General features: G+C 69.8%; 5 protein-coding genes across 5 annotated transcripts; 2 read left to right on the top strand and 3 right to left on the bottom strand.

The window, feature by feature from the left end:
• Positions 1–224: 224 nt before the first annotated feature.
• On the bottom strand, positions 225–5051 carry INAVA (innate immunity activator; the record flags this gene model as incomplete). Its single annotated transcript, XM_082778689.1, has 8 exons — positions 225–562; positions 1296–1872; positions 2391–2823; positions 2907–2960; positions 3603–3831; positions 4097–4216; positions 4306–4418; positions 4931–5051. 8 exons carry the CDS (start codon positions 5049–5051, stop codon positions 470–472), a joined length of 1740 nt encoding a protein of 579 aa, XP_082634815.1. The 3' UTR covers positions 225–469.
• Positions 5052–7289: 2238 nt separating this feature from the next.
• Positions 7290–8300, bottom strand: GPR25 (G protein-coupled receptor 25; the record flags this gene model as incomplete). Its single annotated transcript, XM_082778387.1, has 1 exon — positions 7290–8300. One exon carries the CDS (start codon positions 8298–8300, stop codon positions 7290–7292), a length of 1011 nt encoding a protein of 336 aa, XP_082634513.1.
• Positions 8301–10222: 1922 nt separating this feature from the next.
• TMEM167B (transmembrane protein 167B) lies at positions 10223–13027 on the top strand. The gene is made up of 3 exons (XM_082778217.1): positions 10223–10302; positions 10400–10531; positions 12745–13027. The coding sequence occupies exons 1-3, from the start codon at positions 10239–10241 to the stop codon at positions 12825–12827; spliced, it is 279 nt and encodes a 92-aa protein (XP_082634343.1). The 5' UTR covers positions 10223–10238; the 3' UTR covers positions 12828–13027.
• Positions 13028–13502: 475 nt separating this feature from the next.
• CFAP276 (cilia and flagella associated protein 276) lies at positions 13503–14313 on the bottom strand. The gene is given in 4 exon segments (XM_082778551.1): positions 13503–13805; positions 13985–14135; positions 14137–14154; positions 14157–14313. Coding segments are annotated over 4 exon segments (330 nt in total). The 5' UTR covers positions 14247–14313; the 3' UTR covers positions 13503–13734.
• Positions 14314–14585: 272 nt separating this feature from the next.
• Positions 14586–24940, top strand: ELAPOR1 (endosome-lysosome associated apoptosis and autophagy regulator 1). The gene is made up of 22 exons (XM_082778550.1): positions 14586–14761; positions 17026–17146; positions 17714–17906; positions 18778–18925; positions 19003–19083; positions 19376–19481; positions 19550–19699; positions 19850–19938; positions 20039–20216; positions 20322–20450; positions 20528–20618; positions 20694–20799; positions 20868–21005; positions 21076–21330; positions 21726–21899; positions 22429–22606; positions 22758–22854; positions 22942–23043; positions 23681–23807; positions 23895–24073; positions 24162–24327; positions 24630–24940. Exons 1-22 carry the CDS (start codon positions 14642–14644, stop codon positions 24696–24698), a joined length of 2997 nt encoding a protein of 998 aa, XP_082634676.1. The 5' UTR covers positions 14586–14641; the 3' UTR covers positions 24699–24940.
• Positions 24941–25207: the final 267 nt, after the last annotated feature.

Below are 25207 nucleotides of genomic sequence, written 5' to 3' on the forward strand. Positions count from 1 at the left end.
CCTTCCCTTCCCTTCCCTTCCCTTCCCTTCCCTTCCCTTCCCTTCCCTTCCCTTCCCTTCCCTTCCCCCCAGTGCTGATGGGGATGGGGATGGGAATGGGAATGGGGACTGGGATGGGGACAAGCATGGGGATGGAGGGGACAAATCCCGAGGGGCTGTTGAGGACAGGAGTGACCGCAGGGAGATCCCAAATGACCACGTTTATTAGAGAAAAAAGCCCAAAATACAATGTCTTTGTACCACAGACCCTCTTGGGGTCACCGATGAGGGGACACGGGACAGCAGGTGGGGGCCAGCCCCAGCCACCCCATCCCAGCCCTGGGCACCGCAGGGTGCTGGGGGCAGCTGTGCCTCCCCCCGTGTCCCCAAGCCCGGGGAGGTGTGGGGGGGACAGGACAGCCCCAGCCCCCTGTTCCCAGCGCCCTGGGCCAGCCAGGCCGTGCCCCCCCGGGCGGGGGGGGGGCCGCGCTCACACCTGTGTGACGATCTCACCGTTCTCAGGCACGTAGACCTGCACGGGCACGCCGTCTGGGGAGCGCCGCAGGACACGGATCGGGGGCGCCTGTGTGGGAGAAGGGGCCCGTGGGTGCCGGGACCCCACCCCATGGCGCCCTGGGGGGCACGGCCCCAGGGAGGGATGAGGGGGCTGTGGGGGTGGCAGAGTCTCGGCAGCGAGTCCTGACCTGCCCCGCGTGAGCCCCAGGGAGGAAGGGAGTGAGGCAGCCCCAAAATGTCTGCGGGAACCCTCCTGTCCTCGTGGGAACCTGAGTCCTGCTGGTGGGACCCTGGATGTGGCTATAGGGACCTTCTGCAGCCCCTCATCCTGCCCCAAAGGGGCTTGAGGACCTCGGTCCTGGCCCCAAGACCAGATCATGAGACCCTGGTGCTGTCCACAGGGTCCAATTCTGCCCTAAGGACCCTTCTGGGACCCCTGTCCTGCCCCAGGAACCCCCTTGGGACCAGCTCCTTTGCCTGGAGATCTTCCCCAGTCCTGTTCCAGGGACCACTGAGGGTCCCCAGCCCCACCTGAAGGACTCTCATGGGTCCCCAATACTTCCCCAGGGGCACCTCAGGACCCTGGCCATGCCCCAGGGCCCCCCATAGGACCCCAGTCCTGCCCCACCGCAGCCCCCTGTCCCCGTGCCACCAGCGGGTGACACCACACGTCCCCCACCCACCCGCAGGGCAGCACCCAGGGTGTCCCCACAAGGCGACAGCCACCGCGGTGCCCCCCACCCGCCTGTCCCCCGCTGTCCCCACCCCACTCCCTGCACCACCCCGGCCCCGTGCCCTACCTGAGCCCGCAGCGGGGCCCCACGGATGGGGGGGCCGTCACGGGGGGTCCCGCCGCGGGGTCCCCGGAAGGCGCCCTGCCTGTCGAGGGAGTGGGGCCGGGTGCCCCGCAGCCGGGCACGCTGGTGCCATGACTTGAGCTCCTCCGTCACCGCCGCCTTGGAGAGCCCCCGGGCGCCCGCCGGCGCGTAGTCCTTGAGCGAGGGGGTGCGCACGATGCGGCTGTGCGAGGGCACCAGGCGCTGGTAGCGCAGCGGGGCCAGATCCTGCTCGTAGAGGAAAGCCGGGGGGCCGGGGGGTGGCAGGAGCCGGGGGGCGCCCCGGGGGTAGTAACCGGGTTCGGTGAGGGGTGGCGGGGCTGGGGGGCGCGGGAAGGAGACGTCGGGGCTGCTGCTGCCCGGGGAGGTGGCGTGGGAGATGCTGGAGACGTCGGAGATGCTGTCGTCGGACCCGGAGCGATGCGTGGGGCCGGGGGCCGTCAAGCAGGAGGTGGGCACCGTCACCGTGTAGTACGTGGGGCGGCGGCGGGGAGCGGTGCTGCGGCCCCGCGGCTCGCCGGGCTCCCAGCGCGCCTCCACCCTGCGGGCACAAGGGCTGCGGCTGCCTCCTGCCCCGCTCCTCCTGCCCCCGGGACAGGGCGGCCGGGAGGGCGTGGGGTGCTGGCTCCCCGTGGGCTTAGCTCCATCTTCCTCCCCAGGGATCTCTTGCCATCCTCCTCACCCCAGGGTCATCTCCAGCCTCCCCGTGGGGTTATCTCAGCCCTTCTCCCCATGGGTTTGCTCCATCCTCCCCATGGAGGTACTTCCTTCTTCACAAGGGGTTGTCTCCCTCTTCTTCCCCGTGGATCTATTTCCATCCCACCCATGGGATTATCCCTTTCCTCCTACCTGTGGGGTTACCTCCATCCTCCCCATGGTTCTATTTCCATCCCACCTATGGGATTATCCCTTTCCTCCTACCCATGGGGTTACCTCCACCTTCCTTCCCCTCGGTTTCTCTCCTTCCTCCCCATGGGGTTATAACCGCCACCCCACAGGGTTATCCCTCTCCATCCTCCTCCCAGGAACCCTCGTCCCTGCTCCGCGCACGGGCCATACCTCAGGGACTGGGATTGTCCCCGCCGGCTCGGTGGCTCCGGGGTGCTCGGGGCGCTGGAGCCCGCCTGCCGGCACAGCACCAGGGTCCGGATGGGGACGAAGCGGTACGGAGGGACATCCGTGGCCCTGGGCGCCAGCGAGACTGTGAGGTCAGGGCTGCCAGGGGCGGTGGCGACAGCAGGTGGGGACGTGGGGCAGCATCGGGACCCCCAGGTTTCGCCGTCCCCAGGGTCATCGCCGACTTTCTTGGCCTTCTCGTAGGGCCCATCGAGGCTGGTCTCCCTCCAGGGGCTGGCAGGTGTGGGTGGGTGCCCCGGCCCCTCCGCCTCAGAGCACTCCTCGGGGACTGAACGGGGCCGTGGGGAGGGGGACGAGGACGGGGACGGAGATGGGGACCCCCGCGGGGTGCCGGGTCCTGGCAGCTGCGTCTCCTCTGCGGGAGAGAAAAAAGGTTGGGGGTGGAGGGAGAGGGAATGGGATAGGGCTCTGTGGTGCCCCCCACCAATGGCCCCTTACCCTCCTCCAGCAGGACGGCGTCCGACAGTGAGCTCTCGTCCGAGGCGCTGAGCTCTGCAGGGCAGGGGACAGCGGTGGCACCGCGGGATGGCACCGGGGGCTGGCACCAGCCTGCAGGCCCCGGGGCTGGCAGCGGCCCCGCGCTCCCACGGCCCGGCACCCGCCGCCACCCAGCGCGTCCCCATGGGCCCCCGCTCCCCTCCCGCGCCCGCCTGTCCCGACACGCTCGGGGACGGTGGCGGGACCGGCCGGGCCGGCTCAGCCGAGCCGTGGCGCTCGGGGCAGCTCCCAGCCCTGCCCAGGCGGCTGCTGGCACCCGCCGCGGACGCAGGGTTGGGGTGCGCTCGCGAGGCTGCAGTCCCTGGGGGAGCACAGCGGGGTGCAGTCACTGGGGGGTGTTGGGGTGCTCCCGTGAGGGTGCATCCGCCACGGATGAAGGTTTGGGGTGCGTTCACAAGGGCGCAGTGGCTGGGGGATGTATTGGGGTGAATTCCCCGTGGGGAGGGCACAGCGGGGTGCCTGCACCACGGATGGCATTTTGGGGTGCAGCCATGAGGTGCCTCCATCAGGGACGGGGCTTTGGGGTGCACCCACGGGGGAGCACTGCGGGGTGCACGCAGCAGGGACGGTGCATCGGGCTCCACACAAATGAGTCAGTTCCTGACCCCCCCTTTACCGAAGCACTCCCGGCCTCACCCTGAGCACCCCCGGAGCCGCTGGCAGGCAGGGGCCGGTGGCTGGCCAGGAGGCGGCACTGGCTGAGGGTGTTCTCCAGCTCCTTCAGCTTCTTCTCCTCCTTCAGCGCCGCCGTCTTCCTCCTCCGGCGCAGCTGCTTGCTGATGTTCTCCTCCCGGCACAGGCGGTGGGCGGCCTTGGCGATCTGCAGCTGCAGCGCCAGGTCCCGCTCCAGGGCGCTCAGAGGGTCCTGGGGACAGAGGGGACGCTCGGCACCCCCGCACCCCCTGCCCCGTACCCCAGAGCCACGCGAGCCCGCAGCCACTCACATGCCAAGGGGCGGCTTTGCCTTCTTCACTGGGATGGGCGCGTGGCCCCCCGCACCCCAAGGAGCAGCGCACCTCCCCTGGGACAGGGTGCCGAGGGGTCCCCCGGTCACCGCCTGCCCCTTTTTGGGACCCGCCCCAGCGGTGAAGACCCCCCCTCCCCGTTTTGCACCCCCGGTCGCCCCTCACCGCCCCGCGCAGCACCAGGGTCTCGTCCAGCTTGAAGGCGGCACCGATCCTGCGCCGCACCTTGGGGGGCTTCTCGCCGGCCTTCAGGGGGAACTCGCGGGGCAGCGTCCCCGTCAGCTCCTGGGGATGGCACGGGGATGCTGAGCGGTGGCCGGGGGGGTGGTGGGGCGGGTGTCAGGTCCCCCCCAGGCCCCCCGCACCCCGCTCACCGCCTCGCGCAGGCAGAGCCGCCGCAGCTCCTGCACGCACGCCTCCAGTGCCTGCTGCTGCCGCCGCACCCGCTGCGCCAGCTCCTTCAGCGGGGACACCGGGCTGCCAGGGCCTGGGCGGACAGACAGACGGATGGACGGATGGACAGACGGGCTGAGGCACAGCCCGATCTCCCGCCTCCCTGCCTCAGTTTCCCCCCCTCTGCCTCCCCGTCGGCCCCGGTTCCCGGTTCTCCCTCCCGACCCCCATGGCAGGACGGGTGCCGGCTGTGCCCGTGGCTGCTCTGGCCGTGACTTCCCAGCGGAGGGGGGGGGGGGGGGGGCAGGTTTCGCCCTGACTCAGCCCAGCCCGCAGCGAAACGCCGCTGAGTCAGAGCCAGCCGCAGACCCCGGCCCCCCCCGGCCCCAGTCCCTCCTCCAGACTGGGAACCCCCAAATTTCCCAACAGCAAATTCCACCCCTTCCTGCCCCCCCCCCCCAGCCCCTGCACAGCCCCTTGTCCCCTGGGGGGGGGTTGGTTGCAGTTTTTACACCACCGCCGTGCCCCTGGCTGTGGGAGGGGGCACCCATCGCACCCTGGGATGCAGAACCCCTTTGCCCACCCCCCCGGCCCCCCCCTGCTCACCCGAGTGCAGCATGATCCCGCTGTCGGTGTCGCTCGCCTCCTCCCTGCCCTCCATGCCGGACCCTGTGGGTGACAGCGAGCAGACGCCGTGTCCCCGCGCCAGCCCCTGGCGAGCACCCATGGGTGCTGCCCCCCCCGCACTCCCCCCAGCCCGCAGCATCGCCCGTACGGCTCCGCCACGGCCGCCGCGCCGGTGGGGGAGGAAGGCGAGGCCGTGTTTGCTTTGCCTTCCTGTAGGTCCTACGATAAACAAAGGTGTGCAAACACGTGCCTGGCAGCGCGGGCTGCCGGGATGAGCCCCATCCCAGGGGCAAAGGTGGCGGGGGCGCGGGCCGGTTTCGCTGGGTGCCTCTCCCAGTTTTTATTCCTTCCCCGTCTGGGCTGCAGGCATTTCCCGTGGTGGGGGTGGCTGCGGGACGTGGGAGCCTGCCCCCAGCCCTGAACCCGGGGTCCCCTCCTTTGGGGCAGAGCGGGTGGGATAGGAGCAGCCGGGGGGGCTCACGGCGTGCCTCAGTTTCCCCGGTGGGATGAGCCACACTGGTGAACACCCAGGGAAACTGAGACAGGGCCGGGGGCTCGGTGGGCTGGCTGGGGAGTGTTAGAGGGGCCGGGACCCCCGGTGGGCACGGGGCTCAGCCAGGGCCGGGGCTCGGCCTTACCTGGGCGCCGGTGCGGCGGGGCTCCTGGTGCGGGCGCTCGCTGCGGCTCTGCTGCGCCCGGGCTGTGGGGACGTGTTTTGACTTGAGACGCAGGGGAGGAGCGGGTGAGCAACACCGGCCCCGCTGCCGCAGGGCCTGCCGGCTGCAGGGCTCGGCTCAGCGTGGCGTGGGGCGGCACGGCGTGGCAGGGGTGAGCGTGGCACAGCACGGCGCAGAGCACCCTGGCGTGGCACAGCGTGGCGTGGCACAGTGCAGTATGGCTTGGAAGAGTGTGGCACGGCATGGCACAGCATGGCACGGCATGGCATGGCATGGCATGGAACGGCATGGCGTGGTGCTGGGTGGAGGCCCCATCCCAGGGCCAGCAGCACAGGGCCGGTCACAGTGTGGTGGCACTGTCCCCACCCCTGCCCACGGCCCCTGGCTGGGGACATCTGCCCCGGGGTCCCCCAGATGCCACCGCCATCCCTGTCCCTTCCCACACAGGGACCCGCTGGGTGCCAGGGAGCCCCGCAGTTTCTGCTGGCCTGTCCTTGTCCCCAGCCCCCCACCTCTGCCCCCAGGGTCCTTCTGCCTCATGGGGAGAAGCACTGACCCTCCTCCTCCTCCTCGGGCAGGGACAGGGATGGGGAGGGGAAGGGAGAAGGGAAGGGACAAGGGCAGGGGAAGGGTGAGGGGCAGCACAAGCTGTGTCTTGCTGAGCTGAGCCGTGCTGTGCCAGGTTGTACCATGCCGTGCTGAGCTGTGCCATAGCCGGCTGTGTCACGGTGTGCCAGGCTGTGCCGTGCTGTGCCGTGCCATGCCAGGCAGTGCCAGGCCGTGGGAACAGCAGGGCTGCGGCTGCCGACGCAGTGTGAGATGAATCAGGGTGGCTGGCACGGGCGAGTCAGCCACATCCTGCGCTGCTGCATGGGGCAGGTGGTGGAAAGTGTGCCTCAGCCGTGCTGGCAGGTGCCACAGGCTGCAGGGACAGGGACAGGCACAGGGACGGCGGTGGGGTGCGGCAGGACCACCTGCCCTGCTGCAGCATCCTCAGCCCTGGGGGGAGCACGTGGTGGTCCCTGAGGAGGAACTGAGCAAAGAGCGGGGCTGAGACCTGGCACGCGGGGCCCTGCACCAAAAAAGGGTGAATTTGAAGAGAAATGGCTCAGGGCTCCGCTGGGAGGGCACGGGACTGTCCCCGGCGCCTGGGGACGCACCATCGCCCACGGCTCAGTGTGGCCCAGCTCAGCCCCGCGGCAGCTTTATTCCCCAGGCAGGCTGTGAAAAAGAACTCCACAACCGACACCGCTGTTGGTACGCCTACAGCTGTATTCGTTTTCTGTAAGACCAGAAGCAACCGGAGGCGCTGCCCGAGCCGTCCCGTTTAGCTCCGAGCCTGGCAGTGTCTGTGCAGCGGTGCCTTCTCGGTGGGACCTCACTCGCTGCCCGCACGGCCCCAGCTGCAGCTTTCTGCCCACACCGGGACGGCGCAGAAACCAGGATGGGACAGGACGGTGCGGCCAGGGGCTGCCCCTCGGGACCCCTTTGGAGCAGGTGAGCGCAGCGCTCGGGGGGGCTGGAACCACTGCTGGGGCACCGGGGCTTCTCCCGGGAGGGGACAAACCTCAGCGACCGCTTTGCCAAAGCATCCAAGCACCCCCCTGGCTCTGTACCGACAGCAAACCCCCCCCCCAGCCCATTTGCGTCCCCGTCCCCCCTTACGTGCCTGGCCGGGGGCTGGGGACCGGGGGGAGCTTGGTCCCGCTGCCGGGCGAGGGGCTGGAGGCGGTGGTGGAGGGGGGGGTCCTGGCACCGAGGGCGGGTGGGCAGCGGAGGCGCGGGTCCATCAGGGCGTAGATGACGGGGTTGACGCAGCTGTTGGCAAAGGCCAGGCAGGTGCTGGTGGCCACCACCCAGCGCAGGGTCCCCTCCTGCCCCGCCGGCAGCACCAGCGTCCCCTTGGCCAGGAGGAAGAGGAGCACCTTGCAGGTGTTGAGGGGCAGCCAGGAGCAGACAAAAGCCGCGACGATGGCGACGATGACGCGGTGGGAGCGCCGCACGCCCCTGCCCAGCCGCACGTGCCGCTGCAGGCGGCAGTAGATGGAGCAGTAGCAGAACAAGATGACCCCCAGGGGCAGGAGGAAGGTGAGGAAGACCATGGCCAGGCTGAAGTCCTCCCCGTCCTCGTCCCAGCAGTCGTCCCCGTCCAGCCGCCGGTACCACAGCGCCGGCGCGCCCAGCAGGAGGGAGACGGCCCAGATCAGCCCGCAGGCGAACAGGACGTGCCGCCTGGAGCCCGCCCGCCTGGTGTCCAGCACCTTCCAGATGACCAGGTAGCGCTCCACGCTGAGCGCGGTGAGGAAGAGGATGCTGGAGCAGCGGTTGACGCTGATGGCGTAGCTGCTCGCCTTGCACAGCCCTTCCCCGAGCAGCCACCGGTTGCCCCGCGCCCCCGCCGCCACCCAGAAGGGCAGGGTGCAGACAAAGACGACGTCGGCCACGGCCAGGTTCAGCACGAAGGTGTCCACCGCCCTCCTGCCGCCGCTCCTCTTGGCCAGCAGCACGATGACGAAGAGGTTCCCTGCGAAGCCGAGGAGGAAGATGAAGGAGTAGAGGACGGGGATGGCAACGGTCGTGAAGAGCTGCTCCGGGCTCCCCGTCGCGTTGCTGCCCGCCAGGTACTCGTAGTCGGCCGAAGCCTCCGGTTCCTCGGTGGCCTCGGGAGCCATGGGGGTGGCCGAGCCCCGGGTGCCCCCCCTGTGCCTGGGTGGTGCTGGCGGTGCCCGGCGGTCGGGTTGTTGATCTGAGCTCTGCTCAAAACAGGCTTCTGCACTTCCTTTCGTACGGGGCAGGGTCCGTGGGGTGGATGGGTGCCGGCAGGCACGAGGTGAGCCGCAGTTAATTTTGGAAACAGAAAAACAACGAGAAAAACAGCCAGAGCACAGCGAGCCCCGGGAGGAGGGTGCAGGACGGCTCCATGCCCACAGGGACGGGCAAAGCCCCGGCAGTGCCGGCCCTGGCCCCATTCCTCAGCCCTGGGGGGCACCAAGCAGCAGCCGCGGCTCCGTCACGCTCAAACCTCCACATCCCCTTCCCAGACACATCTGGTTAGCAAAAACTGCACAAAAGCCTTGGTTTTGTGGTGTTGTTTTTCTTTTCTTTTTTTTTTTTCTTTTTTTATTTTTTTTTTATATATTTTTTTTTCCCAAATGCACAGCAGCAGGTGCAGGGCTGTGGTGGGAGCCAGCACCCGTGCCCAGGCCCTGCCAGCTCATTCCAGCCCCAGGCACTCTGGTTCTCAGCACGGGGGGCACCAAGAAGCGATGCCCGCGGCCGCCCACGGCCACAAGTGCTCCTGGAATGACAACACCGGGCTGCGGGCACGGGACGGGGCCGTGGGAGCGCCGCGGAGCCCCGGTGGCACGGGGGGGGGAGGAGAGGAGGCACCGACCCCACGTGCGAGGCCTCCTGCACCCAACGGCCGTGAACACCCACAGCCCTGCACCACGGCCCCAAACCCCAAACTGAGAGGGGCCGGGGATGGGAGTGGGGCCGGGGTGCAGCCAGGAGGGGGGCACCCATCCCGGGGACACCACGAGCTGCTCTGGTGGGCGCCCCGTGCTGTCACCTTCCTCTTCTGAGCCCCTCCTGTCCCCGTGACTTGGCCTCCCTTAACCTCCCCTCGCCCCGTGCGGCCTCCCCCGGCCATCCCCCAGCTCCTGCTCCCCTCGGGCACTCCTCGGCCCCTGGCCCAGCAGCTCGGCTGTCGCCCGGCTGCCCCCATGGCCCGGCCTCCCCCACCCAACCCCACTGTGAGGCCTCCTCCAGCTGTGGGGCGGTGAGCGGTGGGAGGGGGGGGGGGTGCACAGATTGGGGAGATGGGGGGAAGGAAAGGGTGGGGGGGGGGGGGGGATGGAGGGAGGGGGAGGGAAGGGAAGGGAAGGGAAGGGAAGGGAAGGGAAGGGAAGGGAAGGGAAGGGAAGGGAAGGGAAGGGAAGGGAAGGGAAGGGAAGGGAAGGGAAGGGAAGGGAAGGGAAGGGAAGGGAAGGGAAGGGAAGGGAAGGGAAGGGAAGGGAAGGGAAGGGAAGGGAAGGGAAGGGAAGGGAAGGGAAGGGAGGAAGGGTGAATGGGTGGATGGATGGACAGATGGGTGGATGTGTGTGTGGGTGGGTGGATGGATGGATGGACGGACGGACAGATGGATGGATGGATGGGTGTGTGGATGGATGAAAGGATGGATGGATGGGTGGATGGACAGGCAGATGGACAGATGGATGGACAGACGGATGGATGGACGGACGGATGCAGGAAGGCAGTGTGCATGCAGGACGGGGTGCAGACATGTAGTGCTGGGCGAACAGACGGGGGTCAGCGGCCAGCAGGGCCCTCCCCCGCCCCCCGGAGCCGTTTCTGCAGCCGCTGCTCGGGCTCGCAGGGTCCCGGCCGCACCCGCAGCGCTGGGCTCGGTACCGGGGCCGCCCGCCGGGGCCCGTCCTGTCCCCGGGGGCCGTCCCGGGGCGGCCTCACGGGGCTGGAGCCCCCCCCCCCGTGTGTGTGTGTGGGGGGGGTGACCGTGAGGGAGGGGGGGGGGCGCAGCGCGCGCTCCCGACGCTCGGTGGAGCCGCGGGGCCGCGCCGCTCGCTCCTGGCGGGGCGTCGGCCGCGCGCATGCGCAGAGCGCTCGGGGCCGGGGCGGCGCTGAGGCAGGGCCCCGGGGCCGCCATGACCAACGGTGAGCGGGGGGGGGGGGCGGCGGGAGAGCGGGGGGGTGGGCTTCGTGCCCGGTGCCGGTGGCGGTGGCGGTGCCGGGACGCAGCCGTGCCCCGCAGTGTACTCGCTGGACGGGCTGCTGGTGTTCGGGCTGCTCCTGGTGTGCACCTGCGCCTACCTGCGGAAGGTGCCGCGGCTCCGCGCCTGGCTGCACGGAGAGAGGAGGGGGCTCGGCGGGGTCTGCTACAAGGGTAGGGGGCGACGGGGCCGGGACACCGGGGGGGTGGGGACCTGGGACGGGGACGCGGGTTGGGGACGTGGCACGGGGGACGCGGGGCTCCAGGATGGGGACACGGGGCTGCAGGGGGGGCGTTTGGGGGTGTGGGGCTCTGACATGGGGCCGGGGGGCTATGGGGGGGGGGCAGGGGGCTGGGGGCGTGGGATGGGGACACGGGGCTGCAGGGGGGACAGGGGGCTGGGGGGGACATCTGGGGACGTGGGGCTCTGATGGGGAGATGGGGCTGCAGTGGGGACACGGGGCTCCAGGATGGGGACAGGGGGCTGGGGACGTGGGATGGGGACATGGGGCTGCAGGGGGAACATTTGGGGCTGTGGGGTTTTGACATGGGGACATGGGGCTCCAGGATGGGGACAGCAGTTGGGGACACAGGGCTGGCACAGGGACAGCTGGGGACATGAGGTTGGGAGACGGGGACACGGGGCTCCGGGATCGGGACATGGGGCTGGGGGCATGGAATGGGGACACGGGGCTGCAGGGCAGGTATTAGGGGATGTGGGGTTCTGACATGGGGACGTGGGGCTCCGGGATGTGGATGTGGGTTGGGGATGTGGGATAGGGGACCAGGGGCTCCAGGATGGGGACACGGGGCTGCCGGGGGGGGCGTGGGGCTGGGACAGGGACACCTGGGGACATGGGGCTCTGGGATGGGGATGTGGGACAAGGGACAGGGGTTGGGGACATGAGGCTTTGGGATGGGGAGGCTGGGACCTGGGCTCCGGGATGGGGCAAGGGGCTGCAGGGGGCATGTGGGGGTGTGGGGCTGGCATGGGGACATCTGGGGACATGGGGCTCTGATGGGGAGATGGGGCTGCAGTGGGGAGATGGGGACGATGTGGGGCTCCAGAATGGGGACACGGGGCTGGGGGCATGGGGTTGGGGATGGGGAACACGGGGCTCTGGGATAGGGACATGGGATGGGGATATGGGGCTGCAGTGGGCACGTGAGGCTGCACGGGGATAATGGGGATATGGGGACGTGGGGCTCTGAGATGGGGACATGGGATAAGGGACATGGGATGGGGGACAAGGGGCTCTGGGATGGGGACACAGGACTGTGGGCATGGGGCTCTGGGATGGGGGGCATGGGGCTGGGGGCATAGGATGGGGGACACAGGGTTGCAGGGGGGATGTGGGGGTGTGGGGCTGGAACGGGGACATCTGGGGATGTGGGGTTCTGATATGGGGACACGGGGCGGCAATGGGGACATGGGGACACGGGGCTCTGGGATGTGGACATGGGTTGGGGACGTGTGACAGGGGACATGTTGCTCCGGGATGGGGTCATGGGGCTACAGGGGGGATATCTGGGGACATGGGGTTCTGACATGGGGACGCGGGGCTCTGGGATGTGGACATGGGTTGGGGACATGTGATAGGGAAAATGGGGCTCCAGGGTGGGGACAGAGGGCTGGGGGCATGGGATGGGGACACGGGGCTGCAGGGGGGATGTCTGGGGACGTGGGGTTCTGACACAGGGTTGTGGGATGAGGACGTGGGGCTGGGGGCATGGCATGGGGATGTGGGGCTGCAGGGGGGGTGGGGCGGCAATGGGGACGTGGGGATAGGGTGCTGGGGGCGTGGGGCTGCAGTGGGGACGTGAGACCAGGAGGGGCACATGGGGCTGCGGCAGGGATATGGGATGGGATGTCCCGGGATGGGGACACGGGGAGCTGGGCTGTGGGTGCGGGACAGAAATGGCGGTGTTGGGGTGTGGGATGGGGACACAGGGCCTGGGATGAGGAGATGGGGACATGGGGACCGGGACAGGGGCATGGGGCTGGGATGGGGATGTGGGGCTCCAGGATGGGGGCACAGCGGGCTGGGCACAGGGTGGGGGTAGTGGCACTGGGGGCTGGGACTGGGGTGTGGTGGCCGGGATGGGGACACTGGGGGCTGGGTTTGGGGGCACGGGGTTCCCGGCCAGGAACACGGGTGGGTGCGGTGGGGCTGGGGGCTGGGTTGGGGGCATGGGGCACAGGGGGGGTGCTGGGGGGCTGCTCCGTGGGCTCGGGACGGTGGCGTTGGGGTCCCGACGGGAACGTGTGGGGCTGGGTGGAGGGGGACATGGGAGGGGGGCAACGGGGCTGGGCTGGGGGCACGGGGTGGGGACGGGGGCATCGGGGTGGGGCCGTGGGGGTCGTGCCCATCTCTCCCCCCCCACAGCTGCCGTGATCGGCACCCGGCTGCACGCCTTCGTGTCGGTGTCCTGCGTCCTGATGGCGTTCTACGTCCTGGCCCTCAAGTGAAGCCCCCCGCGCCCCCCGCGCCCCCCGTCCCGGTGCTGGTGCCGCTGCTCCGCCGCCAGCGGCCGGGGGGCTCGGCCCCCTCCCGGGCAGGACGCAGCCCCCAGTGCCGCCGGCCCCTCCCCACGGCCGGGGGGGACCCGCGGGGCCGGGGGGGGCGCGGGGGGCTCCCGGTGCGGCGGGGCCCGGCCAATAAAGCAGCGAGCTGCACGCAGGGACCTGACTGGGCGGGGCCTCGGGGAGGGGCGGGGCTACGGGGAAATGGGCGGGGGCTCGCGTAGTGTGGGCGGGGCTTCGTGGGAGGGGGCGGGGCTCAGCCGGAGGGGCTCTGCGAAACGGGCAGGGCTCGGTGGGGAGGGGGCGGGGCTCAGCCAGGGGAGGGCGGGGTTTCCGTGGGAGGGGGCGGGGCTCCGTGCGTGGGATGTGCGGGGGGCGCGGCTCGTGGTGGGCGGGGCTCCGAGGTAAGGGCGGGGCATGGGGCGGGGGCGGGGCTCAGCGGTCCTCCCGCCGCCAGGAGGCGTGCGGCAGCGGGGCGGGGCCTGCCCGCTACCCGGCGTGCCCCGCGCGGGGCGGAGGTTATAAAAGGGCGGGGAGGGGCGGGGCCGCACGCAGAGCGGCGGCAGCGCGGGCGTGTGCGGGTGGGGGCTGCGTGTGCGTGGGTGGGGGGGGGGCGTGAGTGTGTGTGTGTGCGTGAGCTTTGCGCGTGCCGCCGCCTACACGTTGATCTTATTTGATCGGCCCCCGGCCGAGATGAGAAGAGCCGCGCCGCGAAGCCCCCGGGCGCTGTGCGGCGGGCGGGCGGGATGAGTCGATCAGATAGGCGAGGCCCGGCCCCGCGGCCGGCCCCTGAGCGCGCCGCGATTCTGATCCGCCCGCCGGCACCGCGCCGCACCGGGCCTTTATTGCGGCGCTACGGGGAGAAGAAGCCGCCGTCCGCCTTGCGCGAGTAGCCGCTGTTGGTGGCCGCGCTGTGCGGGCACTCTGCGGGGCGACACGCCGAGGGTGGCGGCGGCACCGGGACCGCCCCCACGGACCCCCCCCCCCTGCGTCCCCACAACCGGGCCGGGGGCACCGCGGCACCCCCGGCAGCCGGGTCACACCCCCCACCCCGCAACCGCCCCGTCCCGGTAGCCCCCGCCCCGTCCCGGTGCCCCCCGTACCGATGCCCCCCTGGATGCTGTGCACCGACTCCTTCTTGGGGCTCACCCAGCACCGCGGGGAGGGCTCCGGGGGCTGCTCCGGCTGCCGGGGGGCCCTGCACCGGGACAGGGGCTCAGCCGCCGCACCGGGGCCGGGGGGCGGCAGCGGGGGGCACGCAGCGGGCACTCACCCGTGGTCCCGGGTGCACCGCGCGGGCGTGGCGTGGAGGCGGCTCCAGGGCCGGGGGGGGCCCGGCGGGGACGCGGCGCCACCGCCTTCCATGGCGGGGCCGGTGCTGGCCGCGGCTGTTGCCCGGTAACGGCTGCGAGGGCGGGGCCGTCACCGGGGTTGCCCGGTGCGTGGAGGATGTGTGTGGGGGGGGCACACGGCGGGGATGCTTCGCCGTGACACGGGGACACCGGGAGGGACGGGGCACGGGGGGTGATGCCCGGCACGGGGCTCCCGAGGGGCGACGACGCCCGGTGCCGGTGCCGCCCCCGGGGGTGGTGGGCGGCGATGCCCCGGGGGACGAGGCCCGGTGCCGGTGCCCGGTGCCGGGGGCGGGGCGGGGGCGGTGCAGGTGGCGGCAGGTGCGCGCGCGGGGCCGTTGGCGGGGGGCGGGGCCGCGGGGCCGGTGCCCGCACGGGGCCGAGCGCTGCCGCCGCCGCCGCTGCGCCATGGCCGGGACCGGGGCCGGGGCCGGGGCCGGGGCCCGGCGGCTGCTGCTGGCGCTGTGCGTGGCCGCCGCCGCCGTACCGCCGGGCCGCGCCGGGGAGCGGCTGCACGTCTGCAAGGAGGTACCGGCAGGAGGGGGGGGCTGGGGGGGCCGTAACGGGAAGGGCGCGGGGGGCTCCGCGCCGCCCCCGGCCCGGTGGGGGGCTGTCGCCGTGTCCCACGCGGGACCGGGGCTGAGCGGCCCCCGGTGCGGGACCGGGACCGGGCGGCTCCGGGCCGCTGTCAGCTGTCAGCCGGGAGGAGCGGGGGTTAACGGGTGACAGCGGCGGGGACCTCGGGGACGGGGCCCGGCTGGGGCTCCGCTGCTGGGGGGGCTCTGGGGCTCGCCCCGTCGCAGCCCGGTGCCCGGTGCCCCCATCGCTGCCCCCCCGGGGGGATACCAGCGGGGTCCCCAGCCCTGCCCCGTGGTGTCGGTGGCAGCAGGGCACGCGTCCCCTCGCCCGTGCGCCTTTGCCAGGCCGGCACGCGGTCACGGCACGGCTCTTATCTCGGGTCCGGCCGGCACAAAGCGTCCTGCACAGGTGAGCTCGGGGAGGTGCCGGGCACAGGGACAGTCTGGGGGGGGGCATTCAGCTGCCCCCAGCTCCAGCCCCACCAGCGCCGTCCTTCGCCGCCTCCACATCTCCGTCCCCGCCTGGCAGCTCTTTGCCTTTCGACCCAGCAGCACAGGGCACCTGCTGGGGGGGGCTCCCTGCCCCGTGTGCTCCCCGCTGCCCCCCCCCCCCCCGCTCCAGCGGCTGCTTTTCATCTGGGCCATTCTTTTTTGCTGTGATCCAGTTTTATTTTTTTTTTGTTCCATGGCCCAGAGCTGGAAACAATGGGCTGCAGCCGGTGCTGGCGCCGGGGGGGCTGCTCCCAGCGAGGTTCTGCCCTCGCCCCTGTCCCTTGTCCCCTTGCCTGTCCCTGCCGGTTGGGCATCGCTCGCTAGGAAGGGCTCGTGGCAGCACCTGGGGTCCTCAGCCCCGAACAGCCGCCCCGGGGCTGAGTTGGGTCGATGGAGTTGGCTTTAATGAGCACACAGCGGGTGAAGGCGAGCGACTCGCTGCTGTTGACAGCTTCACGCTGCCAGCCATGCGCTGAGACGGGGGGGGGGGGTTGCAAAGTTTGGGGAGAGGAAAACACCGAGGTGCAAGCCCCAGAGAGCCTCGAGCACTTGTGACATCGGATGCTCAGGGCTTGCTCTCTGCTCTGGGCTGCCCAGAGCGGTGTGAGGGTGCCCCCGTCCTGCCCGTGGTCATAGGGACCGCCGTGTCCCCAAGAACCGGCCCCTGCAGCACCACAGACACCTCCTCTATGCCCAGTCTGGGGGGCTGCCAGCGCCTCTGCGTCCCCCCATCACTGCCTCGTGCTGGTAGGAAACATCAAAGCTTTGTTTTCGCACAAACCTGCCACGCTCCCGCGTCTGCTGCCGGCACTGAGCTGCGGCTTCGTGCTCTGGAGGGGCCGGGGGGGCTGCGGTGCCGCTGCCTCGCCCCCGCCAGCTGCCCGTGGGCACGGTGAGCACCGGGCGGCCAGACCTGGCCTCGGGGACTGAATGTGCCGCCTGCCTCCAGCGTCGCCTCCTCCCGGCCTTGAGCAAGTCCCGGTTGGGAGGCAGCTGGCGGCTTATTTCCTAACGGGGAGGATGCAGCCGGCTGCTCTGCGCTTCAGCAGCCCCATGCATCCACCCAGGGGGTGCTACCAACCTGTTCCCCCCCCCTCCCCGTGCCCCTGTCCCTGTGCACTCTCCCAGTGCCCGGCTGCAGCCTGGGCGGCTCCTGAGCAGGACGGTGCATCCGGCAGCGTGTTTAATGAGCAACGCGTGCCGCGGCCACGCCAAGGCAAACAGGGCCTGGCTGCCTCCGGAGCAGGGCCAGGGGTCCCCCAGCCCTTGGGGTCTGTGCTGCAGAGGTGGCACGGTGATGGCACCAGCTGTCCCTTGTCCCCACACCGGAGCGGTGCTGGTGCCGTGGCTGCCCACAGAGGGGCTGGCAGCGCCGGGTGCCTTCGCTGTGCTGGGGATGGCTCGTCCCCTGGGGACAGCCGGGGGACAGGTGTGTGGCCTGGTTGTCCCCACAGCCCTCTGGGGGTTTGGCACCCTGTGGGGAAGACGTCAGGGCTGGGGGATGTCGTCCTGCCTAACCCTGTCCCCAGCATCCCCCTGTCCCCAGCATCCTTGCCCGCCACGTGCACGGTCCCTAGAGTCCGGCATGGTTGAGCTGCTCGAGCCAGCGCGCTTGAGGCGTTGCAGCAGCTGAAATGAAATGTTCAGAGCAACAGGGTGGGCACATGGGGGGGTGATCCGGCCCCATGGGGTCCCAGCTCTCCTGTGCGTTCTCTCTTCCAGTCCGAGTACCACTACGAGTACACGGCGTGCGACAGCGCGGGGTCGCGGTGGAGGGTGGCCGTGCCGCACACGCCGGGACTCTGCACCGGGCTGCCAGACCCCGTCAAGGGCACCGAGTGCTGTAAGGTTGGGGTGCAGGAGCGGTAGGGGGGCTTTGGATGATCAGCAGGGGTGTAAAAGTGGAGCAGAAAGGGGAGGGGCGGGGGGGACAAGGCTGAGCCTTCCTCCCGAGGAGCAGCTGCGAGCCGAAACGCGGCTTCTCGGAAGCCTGGTGGCAACGCGGTGCCTTCAAAGGCGCCGGCAGGATCCAGCTGCTCCTTAGCAATAAACACTCATTAACGGAGTTGTCGGTGCGGCACACGGATGGCTACAGCGGGGCCGTCCCTGGGATGCCGTGGGGCAGACAGAAGCCCCTCTGAAGAGGGTGGGTTGGGGGCTGTGCCTGGCCCGCACCTCGTTTCGTCCCGGGGTCCCTTCCCAGCTGCCACGTGCTGCGTTGTAAGGCAGTGGCATGGCCAAAGTCACCCGTCCAGGGCTGCTCTCCCTCCTGCTGGGGGCTGTGCAGGATGCTCAGGACAGGGCTGGGGGGGGGTCCAGCTGGGAAAGCAGAGCTGGGGGCGGTGAAGCCAAAGCAGCACCGGTGGGAGGGGGCAGTGGTGACGCTGATGCCCCCCCTGCACGCGGGCAGCTTTCTCCTGCAAGGCAGGTGAGTTCCTCGACATGAAGGCGCAGTCGTGCAAGCCCTGTGCCGAGGGCACCTACTCGCTGGGCACTGGCGTGCGCTTCGACGAGTGGGACGAGGTGCCCCACGGCTTCGCCAACGTCGCCACCAACCTGGAGGTCGACGACAGCTTCGGCGACACGGTGGAGAACTGCACGGCGTGAGTGGCCCCGGCCGTGTTCTGGGGGCTTCCTGCCCGGCTGTTGCCCGGGTACCGACACCCGGGGGCTGCAGCATGCTCGGGACACGTCCATGCACGGAAAATTGCCCCCCTGCTCCCTCCTTGCCCATCCCTGGCAGCCCTGAAGCAGCCTAGCCACAGGGAGGGGACATCCCAGCAGCCTTGTCCCACCCTGTCCTGGCTGCAGCCCCCTGGCAGGACCCATCCGCAGCCCCCGTCACGGAGGGAGCTGGTGCCTGGGGCCCTCCCCGCTGCTGCCGCACGAGCGGTGCCTTTGTTTTCCACCGCGGGCCTTTGATCAGTGCCGGCAGCAGCCGTCGAGCCCCGCCGCCCGCCGTGCCAGCAGCCTGCGCCTGCCACGCGCCGCAGCGTCGATGCAGCTTGCAAATGTAACCTACTTCCAGCAGCCTTTAATTATTCACCCGCGGTCCCGGTGCTGCAGGATCCCCCTCCCGCAGCCCACCCGCGTCTCAGCCCACTTGGCTGAGGCAGCACCAGGGGCGGGCTGGCAGGGGGACGTCCCCTTGTCACCACGCTGTGACATCCCCTGGGTTCTCCCCAGCATCCGGAGCTACCCCGCACTGGATTTCCCCCAGCCCTTTAGCACAGCCCTAAACTCCTTGCCTCCTCAGCACCCTGCCAGTGCAGCAGTAGCACCTTGTGCTCTTCCATCCCCGTGCTTTCATGTGCTGTGCCCTGGGTCACGTTTTGCTCCCGTGGGCCTCCCAGGGCTGTCACCTGTCCCCACTGCCCTTTTCCCAGCATCCTGGCCACGGCAAGGTTCCGACCTCGAAATGCCCCGGGGACAGAGCCCGTGTCACCCCGTGCTGCTCTGTGTCACCTGCCCCAGGTCGACGTGGGTGCCGCTGGGTGACTACATCGCCTCCAACACGGACGAGTGCACGGCCACCCTCATGTACGCCGTCAACCTGAAGCAGTCGGGCACTGTCTCCTTCGAGTACATCTACCCCGACAGCAGCATCGTCTTCGAGTTCTTTGTGGGTGCGGGGTGCAGGGCAGGGGTCCCGGGTTCACAGGGGGTGTCCCCCTCGTGACGCCATCCCTGTCCCCGCAGGTGCAGAACGACCAGTGCCAGCCCACGGTGGAGGAGTCGCGCTGGATGCGGACCACGGAGAAGGGCTGGGAGTTCCACAGCGTGAGCATGGGGGATGGAGGTGGCACAGGGGGATCCACGGCACAGCCCCTTGGGGAAGCCCCCTAAGGCTCCCACCCAGGGTCCTTGTCACAGCCCCCCCGAAGGGTCCCTCGCCACAGCCCCCCTGGGGTCATTTGTCACCTCTCACAGGTCCCTTGTCACCCCAGCACAGGGAGGTGCTCTCTGAGGGCACAAAGGGGAGGGTCGGTGGAGGCAGACAGGGGTGGGTGCCGTGACCCCCTGTGGGTTCCAGCCCCTCCCCGATCACTGGGATCCCCCCGCTCCCCCCCAGGTGGAGCTGAGCCGCGGCAACAACGTGCTCTACTGGAGGACCACGGCTTTCTCCGTGTGGTCCAAGGTCCCCAAGCCCGTGCTGGTGAGGAACATCGGGATCACAGGTAGGTGGGCACAGGGTGGGGGGCTCCCACTGTGCCCCACCCCACCCTGAGCACCTTCCTGCTGCCAGGAGTCGCCTACACCTCCGAGTGCTTTCCCTGCAAACCTGGCACCTACGCCGCCGCCGCCGGCTCCTCCTTCTGCCAGCTCTGCCCCGCCAACACCTTCTCCAGCAAAGGCGCCACCGCCTGCCAGCCCTGCGAGCCGGCCACCTACGCGGGTGAGAGCCGCGTGTCCCCGTCCCCGCTGCCCCTGCAGCCCCGGGATGCTCGGGGATAGCAGGGGGATGCTCCGAGGGATGTCCCCGCGGGGACATGGAGGACATCCCGGGGTGCCCCCTGGGGACCTCACCGCTGTCACCGCCCGGCAGAGCAAGGCTCCGCGTCCTGCAAGGTGCGGCCGCCCTGCACGGACAAGGATTACTTCTACACGCACACAGCTTGCGATGCCAACGGGGAGGTACAGCCCCACTGCCCCCCCTGCCCTGGTCCCTAGGGTCCCCGCGTGCTGTCCCCACGCCCTCCCGGTGCCAGCTCACCCTGTGCCCCTGCCTGCCCAGACCCAGCTCATGTTCAAGTGGGCAGAGCCGAAAATCTGCAACGAGGAGCTGCCGCAGGCAGCCCAGCTGCCCCCCTCGGGGGTGAAAACCAAGTGCCCCCCCTGCAACCCTGGTTTCTTCAAAAGCAACAGCAGCGCCTGTGAGCCCTGTCCCTACGGCTCCTACTCCAACGGCTCAGGTAAGGAGGTCCCCGGGGCCGTCCCGTGGGGTGTCCGGGCACCCTCACACCTCGGGGGGGGCTGTGGGCGCTGCCCCCCTGCAGGGCTGTCCCCGGTGTCCCCAGGCTGCGTCCGCTGCCCAGCCGGCACCGAGCCAGTGCTGGGGCTGGAGTACAAGTGGTGGAACGTGCTGCCCCCCAACATGGAGACCACCGTGCTCAGCGGCATCAACTTCGAGTACAAGGGGATGGCAGGTACTGGTGGGCGCCGTCCCCTCCCCGTCCCCACGGGCAGCAGGGAACCTCGCCGAGTTGTCACCTCGTCCTTGCAGGCTGGGAGGTGGCTGGGGACTACATCTACACGGCAGCAGGAGCCTCCGACAACGACTTCATGATCCTCACACTGGTGGTGCCTGGCTTCAGGTGAGCACGTCCCCACGGGGATGGTGGCACTGCCTTGGGGCGGGCAGTGGTCCTCACTGTCGCCTGCGTCCCCAGTCCCCCGCAGCCGGCGCTGGAGGATGGGGACAGCAAGGAGGTGGCCAGGATCACCTTTGTGTTTGAGACCATGTGCAGCGTCAGCTGCGAGCTCTACTTCATGGTGGTGAGTGGTGGCGGTGGGGTGGTGGGGCCAGGCCGCGGGGTGTCCCACGTCCCCCTGTGTCCCCACAGGGTGTCAATTCCCGCACCAACACGCCAGTGGAGACGTGGACGGGGCCCAAGGGGAAGCAGTCGTACACCTACGTGGTGGAGAAGAACGCCACCATGAGCTTCACCTGGGCGTTCCAGCGCACGCCCTACCACGAGGCGGTGAGCTGGGGACAGGGACGGGGCCGGCGGTGTCCCTTTGGGTGATGCTGACGGCTGCTCCTGGTGCCAGGGCCGGCGGTACACCAGCGACGTGGCCAAGCTCTACTCCGTCAACATCACCAACGTGCTGGGCGGGGTGGCCTCCTTCTGCCGACGCTGCGCCCCCGAGCCAGGGGGGGCCTGCGCCCCCTGCCCCCCCGGGCATGCCCTGGATCACGCCACCGGTGCCTGCCAGCCCTGTCCCCCCGGCACCTACCTGCAGGGGCACCCTCCCGGCAGCACCCCCACCTGCCAGCCCTGTGGCCCCGGCACCCACAGCAACCAGGTGACTGTCCCCACCTGTCCCCAGGGGTGGCATCGCCAGGGGTGACACAAGACCCCAGGCATCCCAGATGGGCCATGCTCTGGGCACCGAAGGGGGGCGCCAGCCTCTGGCCATCCCCGAGGGGGTGGCACCAGCCCCTAGTGGTTGGCACCAGCCCCTGATGCCTGGTGCACCATCTCCTAGGTCCCCAAGGGGGGGCACCATCCCCTCTCCATTCTGCCCCCAGTAGCTCCAGTAGCTGGCAGTACCCAGCCCTGCAGGGCTGTTACCCTCCCTGGACGTCCCCAAGTGGGTGACACCAGCCCCTCTGGCCATTGCATCTTGGTGGCACGATGGGACCCCGGCTGGGTGACCCCAGCCCCCCCCAGCGGTCCCTGAGTGCCCCCCCCGGCCAGGTCCGCTCCCTCTGCTACAACAACTGCAGCTTCTCGCTGGCACTGCCGGGCCGCACGCTGCACTACGACTTCTCGGCGCTGGCCACCAGCACGGCGTTCGCCAGCGGCCCCAGCTTCACCTCCAAGGGCCTCAAGTACTTCCACCACTTCAACATCAGCCTCTGCGGCAACCGCGTGAGTGCGGCGCTGGAGGCGTGCGGGCGTGGGCACGGGGCAGTGGGGGACACGCGGGCGTGTAGCCACGTGGGTGCGTGGGGTCGTGCAGATGTGTGCAGGCAGTTGTGTGCACCGTGTGTGTGCACAGCTGTACAAACACGTGCAAAGCCACGTGCACGGCTGTGCAAACACATGCGTAGTCATGCAATTGTGCTCACGTTCAGGCATGCAAGCACACCTGCACGCACATGGCCACAGGCACGTGGTTGTGCAAACACGTGTGTGCAAACGCACGGTCATGCAAGCACACGCTCACAGTGAGTGTGTCCTGCATGTGGACATGAGCACACTTGTGCAAATGCTCGTGTTCACTTGCACAAAGTCAGGGCAACATGCATACACATGGGCATGCACGTTCACACGTGCACGTGGTCATGCAAATGCACACCCCAAACGTGCATGCGCACACACACACACGCACACAGCCCTGCCCGCACATGCACATGCGGTGTCCCTGCCACGTGTCACACGCCCGCCCCGCTGGCAGGGCAGGAAGGTGGCCTCGTGCACGGACAACGTGACAGACGCGCGGCTGCCAGACGAGGGGAGCGCGGGCCGGGTGGTGACGTCCCACGTGTGCCAGGCCATCGTGGTGCCCTCTGACGTGGTGGGCTACCGGGCGGTGGTGTCCTCGCAGCCCGTCAGCCTGGCTGACCGCGTCGTGGGTGAGCGGATAGAGCCCCCTTTTCTCCTTGATCCTCGCCCCAGCCCCTGGCGAGCCTCCAGGCACACTCAGCACCTGCAGGCGCTCTTGGCACCCACGGGTGCTGGGACCCCTGGCACCAGGGACGCAGCGTCACCCTGCTGCCATCACAGGTGTCACCACGAGCCCCACGCTGGACGGCATCACCGCGCCCCCCGAGCTCTTCCCCCCTGCCAACCCCGAGCTGCCCGACATCATCTTCTTCTACAGGTGGGGTCGGGAGGGGGCCAAGCCCCCAGGAGTGTGGGAGGGGGACCAGGGGCCTTACTGACCCCCTGCCCCCCGGTGCCACCACAGGTCCAGCGAGGTGACGCAGTCGTGCAGCGGGGGCCGGGCCACCACCATCCGCCTGCGCTGCGACCCGCTGCAGCCAGGCACCGGCAGCCTGGCTGTGCCCAGGTGGGTGACACTGCTGGGGACACAGGTGGCAGCATGGAAGGGGGGAGCCAGCCCTAGATTCTGCCCCCCAGGTGTCCCCAAGCTCCTCCTGTCCTCAGGCACTGTGGTCCTTGTGCACAGGGAGGGTGGTGTCCTTGGGGACTTTGCTGTGGGAGCTGCCACCCCCATACCCTGTGTGTGTGTCCCACCGTGCCCGGGTGGGTGCCAAAGCTGGGGACCGGGCTGGGGGCAGGAGCATCCTCGCAGCCCCCCAGCTCCTCCTGTCCTCACACACCGCAGTGCCAGGGGAAGGGGGGCAGCCTCAGGTCCTCGGCTTCAGGGACAGCCCCCCCCTTGTCCCTCCATGCTGTGCCACCACTGGGGACTGGGGTGGCTGGGGACACAGGAGCATCCTCACAGCCCCACACTGCCGGGGAGGTTCCAGTGCTAAATCCCTCCCCCGATGCCCCCCAGCTCCTGTCCCCACACACCGCAGTGCCACAGGGAGGGTGGCACTCGGGATCCTCACTTTGGGGACAGCCACCCCCGTGTCCCCCGTGCTGTAGTGGCGGGTGCCACTGCTGGGGACACAGCACTGCCCTGGGGAGGGCGGCTTTGGGGACAGCCACCCCCATGTCCTCGATGCCCGTGTCCCCAGCAAATGCCCCGAGGGCACCTGTGACGGCTGCACCTTCCACCTGCTGTGGGCGACGGCCGAGGGCTGCCCGCGCTGCTCCGCCGGCCACTTCCGCGCCATCGTGGGCGCCTGCCAGGGCGGCCTGCAGGTACGGGGGCACTGCGGGGCCGTGGGGGGCTGTGGGGACACGGGGACGCCCCGCTGAGCCCCTTGTCCCCCCCCCACACACACACAGAGGACCACCTACGTGTGGCGGGAGCCCCGGCTGTGCCGCGGGGGGCAGCGCCTGCCCCCACCGAGGGTCCGCAGCTGCCGCAGCGCCGATTTCTGGCTGAAGGTGGGGGTCTCAGTGGGGACTTGCGTGGCCGTGCTGCTGGCTGCCCTGGCTGCCTACTTCTGGAAGAAGAACCAGAAGTGAGTGGGGGCTTCCAGGGGGTGGAGGAGGAGGACGTGAGGTCCCCCCCTCACCTCCCGGGGCTGACGGGGGGCCGGGGGTCCCCAGGCTGGAGTACAAATACTCCAAGCTGGTGATGAACGCGGCGGCCAAGGAGAGCGAGCTGCCGGCACCCGACAGCTGTGCCATCATGGAGGGCGAGGACGCCGAGGACGAGCTCATCTTCGCCAGCAAGAAGTCGCTGCTGGGCAAGATCAAGGCCTTCACCTCCAAGGTGGGCGCCCGCCGGGGGGCACGGCCACGGGGCAGGTGGAGGAGACACATGGGGATGGGGGTGTCCCAGGGGACGGGGGTGTCATGAAGACTGGGGGCATCACAAAGATGGGGATGCCCCAGGGGATGGGGTGCCACAAGAACAGGGGTGTCACAAAGACCAGGGGCATCCCAGGGGATGGGGGTGTCCCAGGGGATGGGGGTGGGGATGTCCCGGGGTGTCCTAGGGATGGGGTGTCCCTGGTGTGGGGGTGTCCCTGGCGTGGGGGTGTCCCAGTGCCTCAGTGTCCCTGCTCCCCGCAGCGCACCCCGGATGGCTTCGACTCCGTCCCGCTGAAGCCGTCGTCCGGCGGCACCGACCTGGAGCTGTGAGGGGGCCGTGCCCGCCCCCACCCCCCGTCCCCGTGGCCTTACGGACCCGCGGAGCCCTGGGGCGCTTTTGTACCCCCCTGTCCCCCCCGGGAATAGCCACGAAATGCCAAATGCAGGGGGTGGAGACCCAGCCCGGCCCTGGGCACAGGAACAGCGGGAGCAGCCCCTGCATGTGTGTGGGGGTGCACACGTGTGTGGCAGGCGTGTGCTCATGCACAGGTGATTTTGCACGTGGGTGTGGGTGCACGTGGGCCCGGCTGCGGGGTGTGTGCGTGCATGGGGATGTGTGTGCATGGCACACGTGTGTGCGAGCTCCTGCGTGTGTGCCCCGTGCTCTGCAGCCACAGCGTGGGGCAGGGAGGCAGGCAGGGGCTGGCTGTGCCGTGTCACACCGTGTCACACCGTGTCACACCGTGTCACACTGTGTCATACCGCGCTGTGCCATGTCACGCCGTGTCACGCCATGTCGCTCCGTGCCATGCCATCTCATGCCATGCCGTGCCAGCCGT

Source organism: Aythya marila (assembly GCF_965140915.1).
Source record: "Aythya marila genome assembly, chromosome: 24".
NCBI lineage: Eukaryota > Metazoa > Chordata > Aves > Anseriformes > Anatidae > Aythya > Aythya marila.

Coding starts and splice junctions, on each gene's coding strand:
- TMEM167B (XM_082778217.1), top strand. CDS start 10,239: ATGCGCAGAGCGCTCGGGGCCGGGGCGGCGCTGAGGCAGGGCCCCGGG. Junction 10,303..10,399: donor CGGGGCCGCCATGACCAACG/GTGAGCGGGGGG, acceptor CGTGCCCCGCAG/TGTACTCGCTGGACGGGCTG. Junction 10,532..12,744: donor CGGCGGGGTCTGCTACAAGG/GTAGGGGGCGAC, acceptor CCCCCCCCACAG/CTGCCGTGATCGGCACCCGG.
- ELAPOR1 (XM_082778550.1), top strand. CDS start 14,642: ATGGCCGGGACCGGGGCCGGGGCCGGGGCCGGGGCCCGGCGGCTGCTG. Junction 19,939..20,038: donor CTTGCGATGCCAACGGGGAG/GTACAGCCCCAC, acceptor CTGCCTGCCCAG/ACCCAGCTCATGTTCAAGTG. Junction 24,074..24,161: donor TTCTGGAAGAAGAACCAGAA/GTGAGTGGGGGC, acceptor GGGGGTCCCCAG/GCTGGAGTACAAATACTCCA.